The sequence below is a fragment of the Pongo abelii genome, chromosome 7 (assembly GCF_028885655.2).
Source record: "Pongo abelii isolate AG06213 chromosome 7, NHGRI_mPonAbe1-v2.0_pri, whole genome shotgun sequence".
In the NCBI taxonomy this organism is placed as follows: domain Eukaryota; kingdom Metazoa; phylum Chordata; class Mammalia; order Primates; family Hominidae; genus Pongo; species Pongo abelii.
The window spans coordinates 160,785,236-160,796,685 of record NC_071992.2 but is presented as its reverse complement, the minus strand read 5'-3'; the positions used below and the strand labels follow the sequence as shown (position 1 = coordinate 160,796,685).

Below are 11,450 nucleotides of genomic sequence, written 5' to 3'. Positions count from 1 at the left end.
GTCCCGCCCCCCCACCGCCCTCCGCCCGCCAATCGGGGCCGGGCTGGGCGGGGCGCGTCCTCCTGCGCACGCGGCTCGGTGGCTGTCGGAAGCGGCTGTGCGGGTGGCGGCCGGCGCGCGGCGGGGCATGGCGGGTTCGCGGGGCGCGGGGCGCACGGCGGCGCCGAGAGTGCGGCAGGAGAAGCGGCGATCTGAGCCCGAGATGGAGCCTGAGCCCGAGCCGGAGGTGACTGTGGCGATGCGGGGCGGCGGGGCGCGTCCCTAGAGGGCCCGGCGGGCACGTGGCCGCGCTGGGGCGGGTGGGCCCGGCTGCTGTCACCTGGGCGCCCGTGCCCAGTGAACCGGCCTTGGGCGTGGACGCAGCTCCTCTATCGGGGGGTCTTAGGCAGAGCGGACTGCGGGATGAAGGACGGCGTCCGGGAAGCAAAGAAACGGGGGAGCAGGGAGTGGGGACGGGGCGCCCCTTGCAGCAGCCTCTCCAGCTGTTCCATTTGTGCATCCTGCCAATAAAAGGGCTCGGCTTGCGCTCCCAGTAAGTGCTTAACCTACGTATACGCTAGTTAATTGCGTTTTTATGCTCATGGGATAGACATGAGAATAAGAAAACCTGAATAGAACCCGGTGTCTGCTGCATTTGCTGTATCAGAACTCACTTTTGCTCTCTGCTAGCTCAGCCCCGTCTTGATTGTGGGGATCATCAAATTGGGTGGTGGAGGGGATGGACAGCCAGCCCCTCACAGCCCCCTCGGTCGCGGCCGCGCTGGGTTGTTGAAACTGCCCCATTGCTTTGTGAAGCGAACTCAACTCATCCTGGTTCCCATGGGCTGCATGGCCCCCAGGCCACTCTAGGCACCAGGTTCTGCTACTTCCACCCTTGGGCTGAACGGTCCTCAGGAGCCAGTTGTTTACGCGCAGGCCACGGATGCCATTTCCACTAGTTATTGTGATTGTGTAGCCGACTGAACACCAAGACACATCATGACTGTGTGTGAGAGAGGCATTGTGTGAACACTCGGTATGCAATAGCTAATACGTGCAGGTCGTACCTTAAGTGAGGCTTGCACTTAAGGAAAGCAGTAAAATGTAGAATTCTGCATTCAACTGCTTCCTTTTTCTTTTCTTTTCCTTTTCTTTTCTTTTTTTTTTTTTTTGAGACAGAGCCTTGCTCTGTTGCCCAGGCTAGAGTGCAGTGGCGCAATCTTGGCTCACTGCAGCTTCCGCCTCCCGGGTAACTCAGCTTCCTGAGTAGCTGGGATTACAGGTGCCCGCCACCACCAGCTAATTTTTGTATTTTTAGTAGAGATGGTTTCACCATGTTGGCCAGGCTGGTCTTGAACTCCTGACCTCAGGTGATCCACCCGCCTCGGCCTCCCAAAGTGTTGGGATTACAGACGTGAGCCACTGTGCCTGGCCTTCAACTGCTTCCTAAGAGTCTAAGTTGTTGTTCCACTTTTTAAGGCCAGTGAAGGACCCAAGCACTGTGTGTGCCGGTGTCACGCAGCCAGCAGGGCTCTGCTCAGAGGCAGCTGTGGTCCTGCTCAGAGAGAGGAGTGGGTGGGTTGGTGCGTGGTTGCGATTAGAGTCTGTATCATTCCTGTGACTTGTCAGCCAATCCTTTCAATTTACTGATCAGTCTTTGGTCCCAATCTGGTTAAATGAGGAGGCGTCTGCTTCAGGTGGTAAAAGCCCTTTGGGGACCCGGTTCTCTTCCAGCCCCCAGCCCCTTTTCTAGTGACGTCATGGCTCTGGGGCCTTGGATGCCAGGGTGAGGTTGGAGAGGGCTCAGGCAGGCTGTGTGAGGGACCCAGTGGAGTCCAGCCCAGCCTGAACCCACAGGGCCTCTGGAGTGGCAGTAGGTGGTAGAGAGCAGTGTTAGTTTTGTGATGAGAGCTGAGCTCCAAGAGGAGGAGGTTGTCCTTGTAAAGCCCGTTCCCTGTGAGGTGCTAGGAATTAAAATGTCGATGCCAAAGGCAAGAGGCTGTCTTGTCAGTGGAGGTAGAAGATGAGGAAGGCTCAGGTTGGGTGGATGCTTTTGGTGGAAGTTTGTGACTGGAGGGGTGTGGTCCTGGAGGCCGCATGGAGCTGCTGGTGGGTGCCTGGAGGGGCGAGCTCTCCCTGCAGTGTTCAGCGCCCCATGCCTGGAGGAGCAGTTGTCACCAACCCAGTGTTTCCTTGCAGCCTCCTCTCCTCTGCACCTCTCCTCTCAGCCACAGCACCGGCAGCGATTCTGGCGTCTCCGACAGCGAGGAGAGTGTGTTCTCAGGCCTGGAAGATTCCGGCAGTGACAGCAGTGAGGATGATGATGAAGGCGACGAGGAGGGAAAGGACGGGGCCCTTGATGACGAGGGCCAAAGTGGGATGGAAAAGACCACTGAGGAACAGGTGCAGGTGGGTGAGCAAGGAGCCCCCTCGAGGGCTCTCCCCCATGTGCAGGTGGCCTTGGGCTTTCTGAGGCTGCCACCGCACTGCCTTCTCCACTGTCCCTCAGAACCCCAAGGCCGGCGTCCCTCCTTCGCTGCACCTGGGGCACACTTGGGCTCTAAGACGCTGGTTTCCATCCCCAGTTGTGTGCCATTCCCAGGAACTCTGAAAATCCACATGCCTAGGCCCTTCCGCCTCAGATGATGCTCGGGCAACCCTCCTGGCAATAGGCTGGGTTTCCTCGAGGTGGGGATTTTACTGCCTGGGATCCAGTGGCAGGATCCAGCTGAGGAGGGAGCTGAGCAGCGTGGCAGGGCTCAAGCAGGCGGCATGGGGGCCCCAACGGAACCCAGCTGGGCCTGACCCCACAGGGCTTCAGGGGCCTGAGCAGCCCATGGGTAGAGGGTTTGACATTGTACCTGTTGCAGCGATGGTGGGGGAGGATGCACCCTACTCTTATTGAGAACAACAGGAGAAAAGCATAATTTAACTAAAACACACCACTTGTTATTTTATTTTATTTTTTTTTTGAGACAGAGTCTCACTCTGTCACCCAGGCTGGAGTGCAGTGATGTAATCTTGGCTCACTGCAACCTCCATCCCCTGGGTTCAAGCAATTCTTCTGCCTCAGCCTCTCTAGTAGCTGGGATTACAGGCACATGCCACCACGCCCGGCTAATTTTTGTATTTTTAGTAGAGACAGGGTTTTGCCATGTTGGCCAGGCTGGTCTGAATCTCCTGACCTCAGGTGAGCCACCATGCCCGGCCTATTTTTTTTTTTTTTTTCTAAGATAGAGTCTCACTCTGTTGCCCAGGCTGGAGTGCAGTGGGGCGATCTTGGCTCGCTGCATCTTCCACCTCTTGGGTTCAAACAATTCTCCTGTCTCAGCCTCCTGAGTAGCTGGAATTACAGGTGCCCACCACCAGGCTCAGCTAATTTTTTTTTGTATGTTTAGTAGAGATGGGGTTTCACCATGTTGGCCAGGCTGGTCTTGAACTCTTGACCTCAGGTGATCTGCCTGCCTTGGCCTCCCAAAGTGCTGGGATTACAGGTGTGAGCCACTGCGCCCAGCCCAGCATTTGTTACTCTGAACATTCTGGAAATCGTTTGTAAGGATTTACTTTCCCGGTAGTTTCGGTGTTCTGGAAGTTACGGCCTTGGCAGAGGTTCCCGTGATAGAAGCCAAGGAGCCATGGCTTGTTCATTCTGTGCTGTGTTGGGTTGGCTTGTTCGCTGGGAAGAAAAGCTTTAAAATCACACTTAATTCAGGCTTTAATTATAACACTAACATACACAGAGAAAAAATGATGTGCTGTGTTGGCAGTGGTTTGTAAGATTATGGACAACTACGTTACCCCTTCTTGAGTTTTTAAAATGACACAATACTGGGCCAGGCACAGTGGCTCATACCTGTAATCCTAGCAGCTCGAGAGGACAAAGTGGGAGGATCGCCTGAGCCCAGGAATCCAGGTTGCAGTGAGCTATGATAGAGCCACTGCACTCCAGCCTGGGCGACAAGCAAGACCCTGTTTCAAATAACAATTATGAGGTACAGTATCCTGGGAAATAACTTAGATACTGCAGCAGCACCATTCAGTAGGGTGGAAGTTCCCACTCAGGGCCCTCACACCTAACCCGTGAGCACAGTTAGTGGTCTGATGTACATCTTTCTGGGTCTTCTGTCCCTTTTTAAATTAAGGATTTACACATTTACATGTTAACGATTTTCTTATTAAATTCTTTCAGCTGGGCGCGGTGACTCACGCCTGTAATCTCAGCACTTTGGGAGGCCAAGGTGGATGGATCACCTGAGGTCAGGAGTTCAAGGCCGGCCTGGCTAACATGGTGAAACCCTGTCTCTACTAAAAATACAAAAATTAGCTGGGTGTGGTGGTGCATGCCTGTAATCCCAGCTACTCGGGAGGCTGAGGCATTAGAATCACTTGAACCTGGGAGGCAGAGGTTGCAGTGAGCTGAGATCTCACCACTGTACTCCAGCCTGGGTGACAGTGAGACTCTGCCTCAAAAACCAAAAAAATTTTTTCACATAATAACATATCCAAGTACTTGAAAGGTACTAGAGGTGTCCTGCGGAGTCTGGGGAGGTGCCGTCTTCTCTTCTCGCTGCTTGTCTCCTGGCCCCTGGAGCGCCAGGTCCTCTGCACTGCTGAGTGTGTGCTCGCCCTGCCCATTGCCCTGCTCAGGTTTCTGTGAGCGCGTAACTGGCTGCCCCATGCAGGGTGTTTTCCAAAGCACTGTTGTCTGTGGTCTGTGTGCTCCGTCATCCAGCAGGGCCTGAGGCGGCAAGGCCAGCCGGGCTGGTGGGGTGGTCCTCAGAGTTCCCCACGCCTCTGGCTGCTGGCTGGCCCAAGGACCTGCCTGAGGCCCCGCCCTGTTGTGGTGCTCATGCCTCTGCCTGTGTGTCCTGTGCTTTAGCTGAGGGGCCGAGGCCCTGCCCTGCCGTGGCGCTCATGCCTCTGCCTGCGTGTCCTGTGCTTTAGCTGAGGGGCCGAGGCCCTGCCCTGCAGTGGTGCTCATGCCTCTGCCTGTGTGTCCTGTGCTTTAGCTGGGGGGCTGAGGCCCTGCCCTGCCGTGGCGCTCATGCCTCTGCCTGCGTGTCCTGTGCTTTAGCTGAGGGGCACATTGGGCCCTGTCAGGGTGTTTTCAGTTCTAAAGTGTGATCCTCATGACTGGATTTAAATTATTCCAGGTCAGGAAAATGAATTGATGAGGTGGGGGTGCTTTCAGCTCCTTAGTGGGAACGCCTCCTTTGTCCCCCCCAGTTCATCAGAAGCCACCCAGGCACCTTGGCCTGCTGAGCGGCCATTCCCTCCTGCCTCCGCTCCGCACCCCCCTTGAATGGTGGGAGTCCTTTCCCGTCGTGCAGCCCTGCAGGTGGAAACTCAGCCGGCAGCCTGGTGCTGCTTCCTGCATGTTCTCTGGGCTTCCGTGAGCGTGGCCACGTGAGGCCTCCCAGGGTGCCGCCAAGATGGCCCCGTCATGCCCAGTTAGTGGCCTCGGGTTAGGCCTGTTTCTCTGTCTTCCTGAAAGCAGTCCAGGGTTCCTTACGCCTGTAACTCCGCCACCTCCCACTCGCATCGTGGGTCCACAGGGCCAGGCCACCATGGGCTCTGCCAGCCACTCTCGCCCGCCACAGCCATCTGGAGGATTCTGCCCCCAATGCCCCTGCCAGTGGTTGTGGGTCTTCAACCCAAGAACCCTTCCGTTAAGCGGCTTCTAGAATCAGTGCCCCTTGGTTCTGGGAATTCACACCACAGTGACATAGCAGCTTCTCCTGCTGCTAAGTGTCCTTGCCCTGCAGTGGGTGCACTTGGGATTCTGTGGTCCTGGCCGTGGCCACTCGTGTGGTCTTGCAGACAGTTCATGGGCCTCGGTGGGCTACTTGGTAAGTGAAGGTAATGTCTGCCTGGCAGCCCCTGAAGGATGAGGTGACGTTTTTGCTAATTTCTCTTCTGCCACGTGCTTCTGCCTGTCCCCCCACTCCCTCCCATCGCTGTTTCCTCCACAGTGGTTGTCAAGACGTGGCCCCCGCGGCCTCTGCCTCATGCGTCTGAAGGACACCCCAGCCACAGCATCACATCAGGATGGGGCTGGACTCCAGGCAGCATGTGTGTGTCACGTCACGGACACCTCAGGGACACACCAAGTCAGGCAGAGCGAGGCCCTCACTCCCCAGGCCGCCTAGCCCTCGGTGGATATACCCGGCCCTGATGGTGCTGTGGGGAAGGGGCTGTGTGACTGGCATGGGAGGGAGCTGGGGCTCTTGTTCATCTCTGCCATCCTGGCAGCGACGTGGCTGACAGGTCACCTTCAGCGAGCCTCCTCCATAAATCTGATTCCAAGTGTGTGCCCCAAACCAACACAGACAGGCCAGGGGCGCCCTGCCAAGAGCCCCACAGTGGGAGGCCCTTATAACAGGGAGCCTGGTGACTGCTGGGGGTCAGCTGCTGGCGGCCCCCGTGGAGACCTGCCAAGGGCTCCGGACCTGTCTGGGTGGACCCAGGGTGGGCGTGCATCTGGCTTCAGGGCCGGGCCACAGGCTTCCCTCTGGCTTTCTGCCCTCAGGCCTTTAGCATTGATGTGCACACGACCCTGCCTTCTTTTTAGGGACTGTAGAATTACGTGGCATTCATTGAACAGGGGCATGTGGCATTCTAGGGCACCTGTGGATGCTCAGGTGCTCCTGAGGGGCGTGCCAGGGAACGAGTCTCCTACGCTTCCCTTCTGGCTCCTATTGCTGCATCCAGGCAACTACTGTTTCCAGTGTTGAGGTCTCTTTCCAGGATGTTCTAGACACATCCAAACTCGCACAGAGTTTTTGAATGGTGGTTTCTTAAGAGAAGGGGCAGCCGTGCGCTGTCTCAGGATGGTTCTGTCCAGGAGGCTGTGACTCTGGTTTGTACAGTGAGTGCTTGGTGCCCGCAGAGTGGCTGGCAGCTCGGCCTCACCAGCTCCAGTGGGTGGGCAGTTGCAGGCTTTTGCTCTTACAGTTGACCTGACAATAATGTGCTGTTTCTCACATGTGCACACCGTTCTTGGGAAAAATTCCAAGAGAATTTCTAGGTCAAAGGGTAAATGCTTTTTTTTTTTTGAGACAGGGTCTCACTCTGTCACTCAGGCTGGAGGGCAGTGGTGCGATGTTGGCTCACCAAAACCTCAACTTCCTGGGTTCAAGGGATCCTTCTACCTCAGCCTCCCTGGTAGCTGGGACTACAGGCTCCCACCACCATGCCTGGCTATTTTTTTTTGTTTTGTTTTGTTTTGTTTTTTGAGACAGGCTCACTCTGTCGCTGAGGCTGAAGTACGGTGGCGCGATCTCGGCTCACTGCAACCTCCACCTCCTGGGTTCAAGTGATTCTCTTGCCTCAGCCTCCTGAGTAGCTGGGATTACAGGCGCCCGTCATCACGCCCAGCTAATGTTTGTATTTTTAGGAGAGACGGGGTTTCACCATGTTGGCTGAGCTGGTCTCAAACTCCTGACCTCGGGTGATCCGCCTGCCTTGGCCTCCCAAAGTGCTGGGATGACAGGCGTGAGCCGCCGCACCCAGCCATCAATTCATTTAATTGTGAAGGTGCTTGGAGCGTCCCTCCACGAGGCGGTGATGCCATGCACTACTGCAGCCGCCCCTCAGCTGCTTTCCCGCCACCAGCGTCCCTCATGGTGTTGCTGCTTCATCTTTTCCTCTTGTTTAGTGATGTTTTTCTTTCATTAAGAATGAGGCTCGCACAGCTGGGCTTAACTGAAAAAATAAAAGTAAAGAATGAGTCACAGGCTGGGCCCAGTGGCTCACACCTGTAATCCCAGCAGTTTGGGAGGCCAAGGCAGGTGGATCTCTTGAGCCCAGAAGTTCAAGACCAGCCTGTGCCATATAGTGAGACCCCATTTTTACAGAAAATAAAAAAAATGAGCCAGGCGTGGTGGTGCGTGCCCGTGGTCCCAGTCTTGGAAGCCCTTCTGTCTCTTCCCTGTGGCGGGATCATCCGTGCACTTAGCTGGCTGGAAACCCTCACGGCTGTTGCCCAAGGGCAGGACAGCTAGCTGGTTCTTGTCATTTTGGTCTGAGCTCCCTGGGCCAGGAGCCCTTTGCTGTTTTCTCTGTTTGTTTGTTTTGTTATCTGGCACTATAACAAACTGCCCAAACCATAGAGCCTTTTTTTTTTTTTTTTGAGACGGAGTTTTTTTGCTCTTATCGCCCAGGCTGGAGTGCAATGGCACGATCTCAGCTCCCTGCAACCTCCGCCTCCTGGGTTCAAGCGATTCTCGCGCCTCAGCCTCCTGAGTAGCTGGGATTACAGGTGCTAGCCACCATGCTCAGGTAATTTTTTTTTTTTTTTGTATTTTTAGTAGAGAAGGGGTGTCACCATGTTGGCCAGGCTGGTCTTGAACTCCTGACCTCAGGTGATCCGCCTGCCTTGGCCTCCCAAAGTGTTGGGATTACGGGCGTGAGCCACCACACCTGGCCACCATAGTGCCTTTCAACAACGAGCATTTGCTGTCTGTGTTTCTGGGGTCAGGAGTCCTGGCGTTTTGTGAGGTGCACTCGAGGAGCAGGGTCTGGCTGTGCCCTTCGCAGCTCCTCCCCTGACTGTTGGCACGAGGAGCTCAGGAGTGAAGGTGAAGAAGGGTACTCTGTGTCTGGGGAGTGGTCAGTGGATAGGGATGAGGACAGGGAAAGGGCCCAAGAAGATGGGGTGGGTGCTATACCTCCCCCTTCCCTCCCTGGAGTATCTGGTCTTGGCCATGGCAGGGCCCACAGCTGTTGCTAGTAGCCTGCTTGGGGCCAGTGGGTTTGATTTATTTTTGTGTATGTGTGGCTTAGGGGCAGGCATCTCTTCCCCACCCTTCGCGTCCCTGCTACAGTAACCCCTCTTTCTGAGTCTACCTGCTCTGGCACGAGCTTGCTGGGCCAGCCTCACCCCAGCGCCCACCCCATCTCCAGCCTCCCTGCCTCGGGCCTGGCAGTCCTGCCTCTTAATTGCGTTCTGTGCCACCTGATGACTTGGGAGTTCTGTCCCCTGGCCTGGTTCCTATTCCCTGGGACTTTCTCCAGCCCCTGCCCTTCCAGCTGTTGACCGTGTCTGCGAGCCGTCCCACTGGAGGGGCGCCCTGGGCTGTGTGCTCCCTGCCCTGCAGCACCCCTGACACGGGTGCTCCCAGCACTCCACTGACCAGCCGGGGAGGAACCTGCCTCCTGCCGGCCTGTGCCTCGTTCTCTGTGCCCTCTCCAGCAGCGCACGGCAGCGCGGGCCTCGGGCTCGCCAGAGTGAGGACTGGTTGCAGGGCCTTCTCTATTGCTGGTGTCGAGTGGATCTGTGGGGTCCGTGCGCTCAGAGCTGTTTTTTCCCTTCTGTGCTCATTTAGATTCATTTATTTCCCAGCTGTGCTTGGCTTTGTCTTTTTATTTATGTGAATTTTTTCTTTTTATTCTTTTGTGCAGAAGTTTCTGTTTTTATCAATTTAATCTGCAAGTTAAGATTGCAAGTTAAGTTAATCTGCAATCTCACAGTCAAGAATGTGAGAAAAGACTGGGTGTGGTGAGCCAAACCTGTAATCCCAGCACTTCGGGAGGCCGAGGTGGGTGGATCACTTGAGGAGTTCCAGACCAGCCCGGCCGACATGGTGAAACCTCATGTGAATTGCTTGAGCCTGGGAGGCGGAAGTTAGAGTAAGCTGAGATCATGCCACCGCCTCCATCCTCGGCGACAGAGTGAGTGGGACTCTGTCTTGAAAGAAAAAAGCACAAGTAAGAGAAGGCCTAAGACCTAGTGTTAAAGTAAGAGAAGGCCTAAGACCTGGTATTAAAGTGAGAGAAGGCGGAAGACTTGGTATTAAAGTGAGAGAAGGCCGAAGACCTGGTATTAAAGTGAGAGAAGGCGGAAGACCTGGTATTAAAGTGAGAGAAGGCGGAAGACCTGGTATTAAAGTGAGAGAAGGCCGAAGACCTGGTATTAAAGTGAGAGAAGGCCGAAGACCTGGTATTAAAGTGAGAGAAGGCCGAAGACCTGGTATTAAAGTGAGAGAAGGCGGAAGACCTGGTATTAAAGTGAGAGAAGGCCGAAGACCTGGTATTAAAGTGAGAGAAGGCGGAAGACCTGGTATTAAAGTGAGAGAAGGCAGAAGACCTGGTATTAAAGTGAGAGAAGGCCGAAGACCTGGTATTAAAGTGAGAGAAGGCGGAAGACCTGGTATTAAAGTGAGAGAAGGCCAAAGACCTGGTATTAAAGTGAGAGAAGGCCTAAGACCTGGTATTAAAGTAAGGGAAGGCCGAAGACCTGGTATTAAAGTGATGATTCCAGATTTTTTTTTTTCTGAGACAAGAGTCTGTCTGTCGCCCAGGCTGGAGTGCAATAGCCTGATCTCGGCTCACTGCAGTCTCCACCTCCCGCATTCAAGCAGTTCTCCTGCCTCAGCCTCCCGCTGGGATTACAGGTGAGTGCCAAAGTGAGAGAAGGCCTAAGACCTGGTATTAAAGTGAGAGAAGGCCGAAGACCTGGTATTAAAGTAAGAGAAGGCTGAAGCCCTGGTATTAAAGTGATGATTCCAGATTTTTTTTTTTCTGAGACAAGAGTCTGTCTGTCGCCCAGGCTGGAGTGCAATAGCCTGATCTCGGCTCACTGCAGTCTCCACCTCCCGCATTCAAGCAGTTCTCCTGCCTCAGCCTCCCGCTGGGATTACAGGTGAGTGCCACCACGCCCAGCTAATTTTTTGTATTTTTAGTAGAGACAGGGTTTTCCATGTAGCCCAGGCTGGTCTCGAACTCTTAACCTCAACTGATCCACCTGCCTCGGTCTCCCAAAGTGCTGGCATGACAGGCGTGAGCCACCGGGCCCGGCCTTCCCAGATAATCTAAGGAGAGTTTGGCCTGTGCCGAAGCGTAATGCAGACTCTTGGGCAGGGGATCCCGCCAGCGTCTCAGCAAAGGCTCTGGGAATGGCAGGTAGCGGGGGCGTGTTGCTGCAGCGTCGGAACCCTGGGCTCGGGCCTCCTGTCGCTGTGGTTCTGGGGTCTGGGCGCTGGTGCCGTCTGTTGGAGAGGGGTCTGGAGCTGCAGCTCTGTGGAGTCTGGAAAGGGGCTGCCCAGTGATTCTTACCAGCTGGTTAGTGGAGCCCACCTCGGGCGAAGTTGCCTGGGTGTGGACCACAGAGCTGGGGATGGGACCAGGGGCCAGGGCTGGTGGTAAACTCTGCTCTTGCCTCCGCCTGTGGCCTTGCTTTGGGTTCTTTTGAAGACTGCCAGCTCCAAGCTTCTTGGCCCCCATGGGGGAGTCAGGCAGCTGTTCTGCCACCTGCCCTGGCACTTTGCAGCATCAAACAGATATTTTGTAGCATTCTGGATTCGAGGGGTCAGAGTTCAGGCCGAAAGCAGTAGGGTCAGTACACCCTGAGTACAGTGTCACGCTGAGGGGCCGGGGAGCCCCAGAGGGTTCTGGTACATTCCACTTGAGGAAGATTGACACTCAGCTCACATCCTGTGCTCTGGGACTTGGGTGAGGATCTCGGGTGAGCA

General features: G+C 55.3%; 1 protein-coding gene across 1 annotated transcript in view; it reads left to right on the top strand.

Annotated features, from left to right (window-relative positions):
• Positions 1–36: 36 nt before the first annotated feature.
• The window catches only part of BOP1 (BOP1 ribosomal biogenesis factor), a 29,602-nt gene continuing 18,188 nt past the window's right edge, over positions 37–11,450 (top strand). Inside the window, exons 1-2 of the mRNA XM_024251186.3 lie at positions 37–226; positions 2,179–2,388. Of these exons, the coding sequence (XP_024106954.2) occupies positions 128–226; positions 2,179–2,388 (309 nt within the window). The 5' untranslated portion in view covers positions 37–127. The remainder of the gene's footprint in view (positions 227–2,178; positions 2,389–11,450) is intronic.